The 13,348-nt window shown below is 43.0% G+C and overlaps 1 protein-coding gene across 1 annotated transcript in view; it reads right to left on the bottom strand.

Moving 5' to 3' along the window:
• LOC310858275 (scavenger receptor cysteine-rich type 1 protein M160-like) overlaps positions 1-13,348 on the bottom strand; it is a gene marked incomplete at both ends in the record, with an annotated part of 36,987 nt that overhangs the window by 22,565 nt on the left and 1,074 nt on the right. Inside the window, 4 exons of the mRNA XM_083764381.1 lie at positions 159-452; positions 2,567-2,890; positions 3,004-3,309; positions 11,809-12,498. Of these exons, the coding sequence (XP_083620507.1) occupies positions 159-452; positions 2,567-2,890; positions 3,004-3,309; positions 11,809-12,498 (1,614 nt within the window). The remainder of the gene's footprint in view (positions 1-158; positions 453-2,566; positions 2,891-3,003; positions 3,310-11,808; positions 12,499-13,348) is intronic.

The raw sequence follows: 13,348 nt of genomic DNA, 5'->3' as shown, positions 1-13,348 counted from the left end.
TCTCCATGATTATGAATTAATTTGACCCATTCTTGACATTATCCCAGTAGAGTGCCTCAGCCCTAGTGGTCACTTAATCGCCTTTAAGGCATATTACTGGTTATTATTAGTATAATAATAATGTATTGATTACTGTCACTGTTGAAGCAATTGCTTACCTGAACAGGTCACCTCCCTCCTGGAGGAAGATGGAGCAGACTCCACTGGACCACACACCCTCAGTGAAGACTCAGATCCAACACAGGGAGATGTAATCTTCCATACAGGTTGAGATGTAGAATGAGTCCATTTTGTTGAAACAACAGGGCCACATTCCAGCTGTCTACATGCTACAGCTGATGACTTCTGGTTCCAGTAAGACAAACCATCCACTGGTTTCCACTTGTCCTGGTATTTCATCTCCAGTGTACCAGTACAGTGACTGGTTCCTCCCACCAACCTGACATCAGACTCTGTACACAGACAATAGAACAAGCTTTACAAAATTATGTATTTTATTGTATAAAATAATAATAATGTGTAAGAAATAATATACCTTTATTTACAAAAACTATAAATTCATAGGAACTTTGATTGCATAATAATTAACTTTACAGTAAACACCAGAAATTCCTGATGTAAAGTCCATAAACACACAGATCTAAAGATTAATAATGTAGATAACATTAAATGAACTCTGAAATGTTATACATTTCAATAATACAAATATATATATTTTTTACATATAGCTAATCCCAGAAAAGTTTCACAAGCACAACAGAGATCACAGATCCCCGCTGCCACCCCTTAGATATCCATATATGGAGCTGACCTGTTCTGACATTCCATATGTTGATCTGACCTCATTAAACCCTGTACACTCATAAGACATGCTCCATATATGGCCAGTACAGAATTCATTCCATTATGTTGATCTGACCCCCCATTGCAAAGCGCCAGCGCTCGCCCAGCAGTCTGCCGTCACCCAGGCGGATGCGTGCACACTTGCGCCTCGCCCTCAGGGCGTCTTACTGGTATAAAGTTTTCAAATAAATGTAGTGTAGTAAAAGTTCAATATATGTATAAGAAAAAGTATTTGAAATACTTTAGTAAAGTACAAATAACTCAAATGTGTAGGCTACTTAATTATTGTTATTATTATTATTATTATTATTATTATTATTATTTGTTTGCATATTGTGTCCAACATTTGATTAATTTCTTCTATTTTTGAATATGTATATGTATATTTGTATGTGCCTTTTATTTCATTGTTAATGGTACAATATATCCCGGGGTTGTGGCTCTTTCAGAGCGGGAACTTTGGGGGGAGCTAGGGGTAAAAAAAGAAGTTCAAAAAATGTTGCATGCTATTTTTGACTCATATGTATGTGACTTGAAGAATTAAAAAAAATAAACTTTGATAAAAAAAAAGTTGTACTTAATTACAGTAGCCTACTTAAGAAAATGTACTTAGTTACATTCCACCATGCTGGATATTATACAGTATTATCTTATCATTATCTAGCAGGATATTAATTATTTCTCTAACAGGTATACGTACCCCCCAGCTATGGGACGTTATTTGCTAAGTAAATACGTACCCCCTCGTATACTCCGTTATATATACGCCTACTGGTTGAACCCCAGAGCTGCTTTTAGCATTGATCCGGTTGCTATGCAACGCCTCCGTCACCACCAGCTATCGGACGTTAAAAATCCTCTCCATTTACCTCAGTTCAAAGCAGGATTTTCAAACCTCCATAACTCTGAAATCTGGGAGAGCTGTCCCTAGTGAGGATCCTCAGCCATCCAAAGTTCGGATGTCATTTGTAACTTTGGCTCGCATCGCTCCCAACATGTAAACGTTTCTGGACGAGAGGTAAACAGTGTGCGCTAATGCTAATGATAGCAAATGGTTGCAGTGAGTGTATGCACTCCCCCACCGCCCCCCCCCCCCCCCCCCCCTTCCCCCTCACTGTATATGTTATCTTTTCCCTTTTTACCGCCATTATGATGAATTCCTGTTCTGTTCTTTTACTATATAGAAGTGTCTAATTGTACACGTCTCTAAATGTTTTGATGAATTGAACATGGTGGACCCTCTTGTAAACAAGTGCAATGCTTAATTGGGTCGTCCACTCACAGTTAACAGTCTTTGTATTGAGTTTGTGCTTGAAATGTATACTGTAATTCTGCAAACTGTTAATAAATATTTCAATCAATCAATCAATGCAGGGGGCTGGAAAGGGAGAGGAAACTGATCCTGTTAAAGTGGACGCAGCGGTGGCACAGCTTAACTGCATTTTTAACAAAAAATTGTTAATAGACAAGGCAATGAAATGTTGTTTGCACCTAATTTACATCTCTTTAAGATAACCGAATGCTCCAGTACCTTATGTGGGCACAGTGTCCCAGTGGCTGTTTTTTGAGGCCCTCCTACATCCAGCTTTTTGTTACAGTCCACAAACTTTGTCTTAAACAAACATTAAATTCCCTTTGACAATGAATGGAGAATTTTGGAGCGCCCCTCACTTCACACAGGTGTGATTTTATTTAAGACTACTGTCATTGTTTGCTACAGTACCTGAACAGATTAATTCCGCTCTGCTCTGGCTGTGATGATAGTATGCCTCCCGATGAGATGTCATTGTCGCACACTCCATCAGTGAAGACTCAGATCCAACGCAGGAAATAGATGAGATCACCCATACACGTTGAGGTTTAAAGCCATTACGCCTTGTAGATGATGAAACAGCAGAGCCACAGTGCAACTGTCGACACACCACAGATGATAACTTCTGGCTCCAGGAATAGGAAAGCTCCACTGGTCTCCATTCTCCCTCGTGATTCGCCTCCAATATACCAGTACAATTACTGGCTCCTCCGACCAACCTGACACCATAAGAAACTTTAAAGAGACAAGATAGTAAGCAGTGAAAACTGACTGTTTGGCTCAGTTGTTCAGGTAAAAGACAATTATTCTATAATTAGTATTATTAATCCAAAGGTGTAGTTTGTTACCTGAGCAGTTGAGTCCAACAGCCTTGTCAGGTGAGCAGGTGTTTCTAGTTGAGTCTGAGGTTCTACAGTCCAGGAGAACAGACTCGTTGCCTTGACACTGGAACTCTTTGGTCCACATTGGAGCCTCCACCGCTCCATACAGCGCCCCCTGGAGGACTGAAGGAGGCCCACAGCCAAGCTCCCTACAGACCACCTCTGCATCCTGCTGGTCAAAGTCATCTTCACACACTGAGACCCACGACTGATTAGACTTCACCTCCACTCTGCCTGAACACAAACCAGTTCCATTCACCAGCCTCATAGACTCTAGAGAGAGAGAGAGAGAGAGAGAGAGAGAGAGAGAGAGAGACTTTTTGACTTTTCTAAAACCCTTTTATTTACAAACTAAAAACCAGTGACACTTCAGTTGTTTTCAAACAGACATTTGAGGTTCAAAACACGGGCATTCTTACACAAAAGCCAAACCAAAAAGAAGAGTCTCATCAACAACTGAGCAAATGACATCGTTAAAACACCATTGTTGTACAAAAGTGTCCAAATTCTTCATTCCTTGGTGAAATCTAAAATCAATCCAAATCCTCGCCCTAACCAGTGAGATAAAAACACTGACCAGGTCCTGTGTTGCTTCCCTTTCAATCTGGTTTATCCTGGTCAAGTAGACTGCCATTTTTGCTTCCCCTAACAGAAAATTGAGCAACTGCCACTTGTTAGCGTTGATCCTCCTCCCGCTCCATAAATAAACCAGACCACTTCTCTTCGAAACGAATAAACAGGCTCTCTAACACACCAAATAATTAATTGATCCTGCCACATTCTAGAAAGAAATGAGCAATAGTCTCCACCTTCCCACAAAAAGGACACTCATTTGAAATGGCTGGGTTCACTTTTGACACAAAATAATTGACAGCCACCGCCCCATGGAGAATCCTCCATTGTAAGTCCCCCGTCTGTTTCTTTGAGGGAAGTTTGTACAAGGCCCTCCACCCTGGTTTACTTTCGTCGGATTGATCAAAATACCTTCTCCACATTGTGTCGTCTTTCCCATTTAACTTCTCCCTGTTAATAATAATAATAATAATAATAATAATAAAACTTTATTTGTATAGCACCTTTCATGACATGAAATGCAGCTCAAAGTGCAAGCAGTAATGCAATACAGTGAGGACATGAATAACAGAAAAATAAAAAATAAAAGATCAATTAAAAGCAATGTTGTAGAAGTGGGTCTTGAGCTGAGCTTTAAAAATGTCTACAGAGGCTGCCTGACGAAGGTACAGTGGGAGCTTGTTCCATGCCGACGGCCTGTAGAAGCAAAAAGCTGCTTCCCCGTATTTTTTAGTTGCCATTTTTTTAGGCAAAGCGAGCAGGCCAGCAGTGGAAGACCTTAGGGGGCGGTTTGGGACATATTTAGGCAGGCAGTCATGTAGGTAGGAAGGTGCGAGACCATTGAGAGCTTTATAGACAAGTAAAATAATTTTAAAATCAATCCTAAAAACAACCGGAAGCCAGTGCAGTGATGCCAAAACTGGAGTAATATGTTCTCTCATCTTAGTTCTAGTTAAAACTCTGGCTGCTGCATTTTGGACAAGTTGTAATCTGTCAGTTGTTTTCTTAGGCAGTCCTGAAAAAAGTGCATTGCAGTAATCAAGCCGAGAAAAAACAAAGGCGTGGATTAGCGTTTTTGCATCGTCCAAGGACACATAGGCTCTGATTCGTGCAATATTTCTAAGGTGAAAAAAGGCAATCTTGGTAACATGATTAATGTGTGAATTAAAATTCAATTCAGAATCAATAATAACCCCCAGGTTCTTTACTGTACTGTTACTTTCTACAGTCAGGTTGCCAAGTCTGCTTAATATTGATTCTTTCTGTTCACTAGAACCGATTATGAGAACTTCTGTCTTATCCTCATTTAGCTTGAGAAAGTTCTCATTCATCCAACATTTGATGCTAGACAGACAGGTAACCAGCGGGTCTAAGGCACAGCTGGGATCGTCTGGAGCCACAGAAAGATATAGTTGGGTATCATCAGCATAGAAATGAAAATTGACTCTGTGATTGGCAATGAGTTCGCCCAATGGCAGTATGTACAAGGAGAAAAGCAGAGGGCCAAGAATCGAGCCCTGTGGAATACCAGAACTGATGTTGTGTTTGTCTGAGTCAAACTCGGCTAGATTGACAAAGTAACTTCTATTTGATAGGTAGGAGGAAAACCAGGACAGGGCCGTACCAGACAGGCCTATCCAGTGCTCCAGACGCTGTATTAAAATTGAATGATCAATCGTGTCAAATGCAGCCGTTAGATCTAGAAGTAAGAGAACGGATACATGTTTCTTGTCAGCAGACACCCTAAGATCATTCATTACTTTTACAAGTGCTGTTTCTGTACTGTGACCTTTCCTAAAGCCAGATTGGAATTTGTTGTGCACATTATTGTTCTGTAGAAACACTTGATGAAAGATGCATTTTTCTAAAACCTTGCCCAGAAAGGGTAGATTTGAAATGGGTCGATAGTTACCCAAAACAGAGGGATCAAGATTGTGTTTCTTGAGAAGGGGCTTAACTACAGCAGTCTTCAGTGAGTCTGGGAAGACGCCTGATTGTAGCGAGCTGTTTACAATTTTTAGGATATCTCCAATCACACTGTCTAAGACCTCTTTGAGAAAGGTGGTGGGAATTGTATCCAATGAACAGGAGGATGATGTCATTTGTGATATGGTTTTGCGGAGTTCGTCTTCATCAATTGCGCAGAACGATAATAGGCTCCCCCTGGAGAGATCTACCCTGGGACCATTAGCTGCTGTTTGAAGGTTTGCGCTAGCAGCAGCACCATTCATAATATCAGCTCTAATGTTAAAAAAATGGTTGTCAAAAAAGCATGCAAACTCATTACACTTAGCTTTAGAGGCCGGGAATGACTGCTTGTAGGACTGGGGGGGGGGGGGGGGGGGTTTAAAAGTCGTTCAATGGTAGAGAATAGGACTCTGGCATTTTTCTTGTTCTCATTAATAATGCCAGAGAAATATGCCTGCCTTGCTAGACGCAAGGCTTTGTTATAGGCGACTGTTGACTTTTTAAGAATCTCTAGGTGGATGGTGAGTTTGTTTTTTCTCCAAGCTCGCTCAGCTCTACGACATTCTTGCTTCAGTGAGCGTGAATGCTCATTTATCCAGGGTGTTACTCTGGTGTTATGTTTCTTTTTTGTTTTCAAAGGAGCCACTATATCAAGAGCTGACTCTAGTTTAAGATTAAAAATTTGAACCATATCATTCACTGGGGGGGTATCGGGCAGGGGGGGGCCCAGGTGACGAGAGAACTCGTCGGCTGCAGAAGAGCTGTTAAGAGCTTTAACACAGCACATGTACAACCCCTTTCCATTTACTGTGTACAAATCAATGCCTTGACCCTCTTTTTCCTCCAGCAAAGGTCCTGAACAGCCCTTCAGATCAGGCCAGATCTCCAACTCAGGAAAAGGGTCCTCTCCATCCGGGGTTTCCTCCCCCTCACTGTAGATCCTCAACGTCACCATCCCAGCAGCGCACAGAGTGTCAGTGAGGTTAGGTGTTGTACTGTCTTGGATGTCCAGCCTAGCCCCCCCAACAAGAGGTTCCTCCAAAAACCAGTGCAGTGATGAAACTGGCTTCTCTACCGTCCACTTAAAAAGAGCCCAAGCCTTAAAAACCGCCTTGTAAAAAGGCGACAGTTCAGTCACATTGAAAACATTAACATTCAGAAAAAACATTGCAGCATCCATCCCCAGTCCATCCACCCTCCTCAAGATAGTGCTTGCCACGTCCTTCCAGATGAGATACTGGTATCCAGTTGTGAGATATCTTTGTGCGAACTGCACCCGGAAAGCTGCAATTCTACTTTCAATGTGAATCAGTCCCTGCCCCCCCTTCTTTTGGCAAGAACAGAACTGCTTGAGGTATCCAATGCATTCTGTCAACCATCAAATCAACCATTAAAGCCTGGAGTTTTCTCATTAAGCCACTTGGTGGCTCCATGCATGCTAGACGATGCCACAAGGTACAGGCCACCAGATTGTTGATGACTAGTGCTCTCCCCCTAAATGACATTTTTGGCAGCAGCCATTTCCATTTGTTCAATATTCCTTGTACCTTGTCCACTACGCCCTCCCAATTTTTGTTCATGGTTGCCTCATCACCAATGTAGATGCCCAATACTTGATACCCCCCCGTTTCCACTCTAAGCCTCCCGGGAGCTTTGGGAGACCACCTACCCACTGCCAAGGCTTCACTCTTTTGCCTGTTTACCCCTGCTTTGGTTAGAAAGCAAAAATCGTTCACAATCTTCCCTAGCTCATCGACGTCTCTTTGTTCGGTGACCAGCATTGCGACATCGTCTGCGTATGCTGATAAAACATGTGCTGTGTTAAAGCCAGGTAGGGTCAGACCACCAAGGCCAGACCGTAATCTATGCAACAATGGTTCGATGGATAGAGCATACAACATGCCCGACAACGAGCAACCTTGACGGACCCCACGCTCTGCTCTAAAAGGAGCGCTCAGTCCTCCGTTCACCTTCAGCACACTCTCAATGTCTTGGTATAGAACCTTGATCATAGCTGTAAGACCAGGATGTAGACCAACCCGCTCTAGGATCTTCCACAGGTATTGATGCTCCACCCTATCGAAAGCTTTGAGTTGGTCAAGTGAAATAAGACCAACATCTAACCCCAATGAGCCAGAGACGTCCAAAACATCACGAATAAGAGACACATTGTCTACAATAGACCTACCAGGCACGCAGTAGGTTTGGTCTAGGTGTACGACCTGGTCTAGCACCTCCCTGAGTCTATTGGCCAGAGCCTTGGACAGAACCTTATAGTCTGTGCACAGGAGGGACACTGGACACCAGTTCTTAATGTCTTTAAGGTCACCTTTCTTGGGCAGTAAAGTTAGCACCGCTCTCCTGCAGCTTTGCGGCAAACACATTTCTCCAAAGCTTTCACTCAGCACCCCCAACAAGTCCTCTTTCAACTCCTCCCAGAAAGCTTTGTAGAACTCCACTGTCAGCCCGTCGATGCCAGGGGCCTTGCACCCCTCCATGCCTTGTAAAGCAACGCTCAGCTCAGCCAGTGTCAGAGGTCCCCCCCTGACCACGGTTTTCGTTTGGGGGAATCTGGGGATGTCCATCACAGAATGATGCAAACAACAGTTCATTGCCTTTGTACTCGCTCTTGTACAGGTCAGAGTAAAACTCCACTGCCGTGCGCCGGATCTCTCCAGCATCCGTAAGCTCCTGCCCCCCCCGGTGACCGTAGCGTGTGCAGGAACCTGCTCTGCCCATTCTTTTTCTCTAGACCAAAAAAGAAACTGGAAGGTGCATCCATCTGGTTAACGCCCTAGAACCTAGACCGCACCAATGCCCCCTGCGCTTTCATGCAAAGCTGTCTAATTTGAACCTTTCCATAGTCCCACCACTGCCTTAAAGACTCAAAGCTATGTTTCTTGGTTCTGTAGCTCTTCCAAAAAAACTTAAAAGTCTCCTTAAAGTTCTCATCCAAGAGCAGAGCGGAGTTGAAATGCCAGTAAGCACTCTTTGGTTTTACATTGGTGATGAAGAAATCCCCCACCACCAAAGAATGGTCAGTAAACCCCACTGGCACCATGCCACACCTCCTAACGACAGTGAACTGGTGTTTAAAACAATGAAGCCTGTCCAGCCTGGCTAGAGAGATCACATTGTCCCTTACGTGAGCCCATGTATACTGTCTCTTGGTGTCATGTAACTCTCTCCATATGTCTATTAAATCATGTGTCTCAATAATGTTGTTCATTGCTCTTTGTGACTGCCTGTGAGGTTCAGCATGATTGCGATCAATTTTGTCGTTCTGAGTACAGTTAAAATCACCCCCGAGGTACAAAAAATCATCTGAATTACATGTCATCAAAAAATCATCAAGTATTTAAAAACATCACTCTGTCTTGTCCAATGACAGGTGCATAGACATTAATAAAAACAACTGTATATTTCTCATACTTTGCTTTGACGATTAATAGCCTCCCCTCCACCTTGACCTGAACATCATACGAAATAGGAGAAAAGCTCTTGGAGAACAGGATTGCAACCCCCCCCCCCGCTGTTTGAGCTCAAAGAGCTCAGGCAAACTTCACCCTCCCATTCTACTTTCCAATCAGTTTCATTTTTTCCATCAGTATGTGTCTCCTGCACCATCATTACATCAATGCCTTTAACTTTTGCCAGTTCATACAACATTGCCCTCTTTCTAATATCCCTCGCTCCGTTCAGGTTCAAGGTGGCAATTCTGAACTCAGACATGTGTGAAAAGTAGGGCACCAATGTGGACAGTAGAAAACAAATAATTAAACAAACAAAAAAAATAGACATCATTACTTTCTTGATCGAGATTCACTTTCTGTAGAAACGTTTTGATTCTATAGACCTCTTGTTCTGTGAAAGCCCCCCTTCCTTTTTTCTTCATGTTTTCTCTTGCTGACGTTTTGAAAGATTCTATCAGAGGGAAAGAATCCTTCAACTTCACTCCCTTTGCATTTTTTGTTTTCTGTAAAAACTGTTTTTTGCCAGGCTGTAATGAATTGACTCGTCTTCGGATTCAGACATCTCACCTTCCCACTCCCCAGTTTCACCACCATCCCAAACCAACTCTCCCCGTTCTATCAGCCCGTCAGCTTTACTCTCTGTCGCCTTCTTTGGTTGTGACCCTGCAGTGGGGTCATTTTTTGCCTTTCTTTTCTGCCCACCCACTTTTAAAGGTGTAGTGAAACGGAAATGGTGAACAACATGAAAATGGTGTTTCAACATGAAACACCGGTCTGAACCAATCAGAGCGTCGCATCCCTTCAGGCGATGGGACGGTAGCTAGGGACGGTGGCTATGCTATGCGCAACAGCGTGGTATGTGTTTGTTTATAAATCAGATGGTCGGCCAGCTGTACCAGTTTACTGTTATGTGGCTTATTTCTACCCTATAATGTTTTCAGGTACATATTTTAGCGTGATGATTGAGTTGAAACCGAGTAATACACTGCCTGGATGTTATCTGGAATGGAAATAAAAACGGAGTATTCTGTAATCAGTAGCAGCTGTGTTGGACGGAGGTGCAAATATGGGGAATTAAACGGGTGAGCTTCATTGTTATTGGCTTTTATCGATGTGTATCTCTACACGTCATCACGCAGCACGCTTTCGTTTTAATAAATAAATAATACAATCGTTTTTATGGACCTTTGATATAAAAACACACAGAAATGAGAATTTTCAAAAAAAAATGGCATCCATTGTTAGGTATGCCCATATGATGACCACGGATATGGTCTAAAAGTGTGAAAAATGTCTTTTTCATTTCACTGCGCCTTTAAGCTGTCCTCCTCGCCTCTCATGTCAACCAGCCCCACCCCCTGCAACACTCACCCCCTCCCCCGCCTGGCCGGCGCTTAGACTGCTGTCTTGAGTGCCCAACACGGCGTTCAACACCTCCACATTACTGTCATCAACAGGCTGGCTTCCCTCAGGTGTGTCCTGTGCGACACAACGTGCCTCAGCTCAGGTGATTTGCAGCCTGATGGCAACTTTTTTACTGGTGACACAACTTTGCCAAACCAGGACAACTCCTTCACAATAAGTTCATCACTTATAAACGGGGGGATATTCGACAACATCACCTTTTTCGCTGGTGTAGCGAGGGGCGCCATGGACACAAACCTTTATCCTTTCCTGTCCTTTATGACCACACCATTTGTTACTACAGTGTTTGCCTTCTCCACCCCGTCCACAAAAATCACCACTCCACCGTTCATTCTTGCGGCGGATATTACACTGGCCGCTCCGACCACCTTGGCCACTGCCAGGCTACAGTCTTCCACTGAGCACGGGAAGTTTGGCGAGATTTTAATGCCATGTTTCCTCGTCAACTTGTCAAACACCATGACGCTAACAGCAGCAGCCGCTGCTGCGGCGCACAAGAGCCACAAGACCCGCTGACTGCAGCGGGGATTTAACGCTAAACAATAAAAGAGAAAACCTCTTTAAAGAGCAACCCAGCAAAGCATGAAAAAGAATATAGAAAGAAACTCACTCACTCTGTAGACTCACTCGCCGCACCACCACCACCCCACACACACGCTCGCACATGCGCACGAGAGAGAGAGAGAGAGAGAGAGAATTTTAAATTATTAACACATCAGAGAAAGTACATTTACATAATGTGTAAGGTGTGGTGTCTCTAAAATATTTAAATAAATGAGGAAATTACAATCCCCAAACAGAAGAATTCATAATTATAGAAAAAGAAAAAAAAGAAAGCAATGGTAATAAGTGCCGGAAATATCGAAGGTGGCAACCGGGGCGCAGACCAACTTGCATAGAGGTCTTTAAAAACCTGGCCTGAATACCGTCAGGTTGAACTCTGCTAACTGCAATGATTTACATTCAGACACTGACATTATTATGTGTCGTCTACACGACTCTTTACTTGAGCCTACAATAATATAAATACTCATATTGGTCCGACTGTCATTAGACAGACAACCTACCTCAAACCCTAACCTAACCATAACCACAAGCACGGGAGCAGTGCATGTTCCACCCCATGTCCGACCGTTGTTTCCGCATGTCAGTGTGTCTAATATGCGTGTGCATCCTCATCATCATCATTAGTTAGATAGATAGATAGATAGATAGATAGATAGATAGATAGATAGATAGATAGATAGATAGATAGATAGATAGATAGATAGATAGATAGATAGATAGATAGATAGATAGAATATAAATGACGGTATAGGTCATTGTTGGTTACCTGAACAGGTCACGACCACACCGTTCTTGTATCTGTCCAACGTCTTTGTTCCACACTGCATCAGTGAAGATTCAGATCCAACACAGGAAGATAAAATCCTCCATACATTTGGAAAACGGCTGTGCGTTGACACAGTTGAAACAGCATACCCACAGTCCAGACTTCTACACACTACAGATGATAACTTCAGGTTCCAGTGATCATTCCCAGCTGGTTTCCACTGTCCCAGGTCTATCATCTCCACTGTGCCAGTACATTTACTGGTTCCTCCCACCAACCTGACATTATTAGCATTACCGTCTGCATCGCAGACAACACCAGCATCTTCACCGTGACCACAATTGTGGGATGCCAACCCGGGATATCTGCACCGTGCAAGCTCTGATTCAAAGCCTGTGCAGCTGACATCATCCAACCAGATGGGCCCACTGCCTGGTCCAAAACGTTGTGGAGTTGACAGCGCCTGGCCACATCCTAACTGTCTACACACCACCCGGGCATCATTCATGTCCCAGTCATCATCACACACTGTCCCCCACTCTCCACTGAAGTAGATCTCTACTCTGCCAGAGCAGCTGTTGTTCCCTCCGTTTACCAGTCGAACGTCTCCCCCTCGTGTTGGCTTGGCAGTGACATTCATCCATCCCGGAAGGGATGTGGCCGGAGGTGTTGTAGATGTCATGGAGTTTCCTGTAGAAATTAGGCATGTTTTTGTCTTGATTGTTTAAACATGCATGTGTACAACTATACAATGCCCCCTCCATCTCAATCTCAAAATGAGGGGCGCTCTTAACATGATACATCATCATACATCATCTCATGAACAACCACATTTTTCATTGCCAGTGGCAAATATTGAGACGTGTGAGAATAAAAGCTGTAGCCTATGACGTCTATTGACGTACATTTTCCCTTCATTGTCAACATTGTCAATGAAAGGACAACATTCTGTGGAGTTATTTTCCACATCATCTACAACAGAAAAAAGAAAAAGAAATAAAAAAAACGCCCGATTGAAGAAGAGTTTTTCCTGGATTGATACATACACAATGGATACATTTAAAGGACCACTTCCCCACTTTTCAACCTATCTTCATATAATAGGTCCTCACTAATAATCATAAAAAAAATGGCGCAATTTCTTTCTACTCGGTCTGTGTCTCATAGGAGGGCTGTGGGCAGTTCAGAAACCGTCTTCCAGAAACTGCAGGCTTTCTGGCTTTCTAGTCCTGAAAAGTTGCAATGCGAAAATGGAAGCCATCGTTCTCACGATAATGAAAATGGATCTGCCTAATGATGACTGCCCACAGCCCTCCTATGAGACACAGACAGAAACAATCGTGCCATTTTATCATGATTATTAGTGAGGACCTATTATATGAACATAGGTTGAAAAGCGGTGAAGTGGTCGTTTAAGCTAAAAATAAATAAATAAATAATAATAATAATAATAAAACAGCTGGTCCGGAATTCGCCTTTAAATAATAGTAAGCAGTGAAAACTGACTATTTGGCTCAATTAATGGTTCAGGTAAAAGAGA

Source organism: Protomyctophum parallelum (assembly GCF_964188405.1).
Source record: "Protomyctophum parallelum genome assembly, chromosome: 5".
NCBI lineage: Eukaryota > Metazoa > Chordata > Actinopteri > Myctophiformes > Myctophidae > Protomyctophum > Protomyctophum parallelum.
Note: the sequence above shows the minus strand (reverse complement) of the source record. Positions and strands in the feature narration are given on the sequence as shown.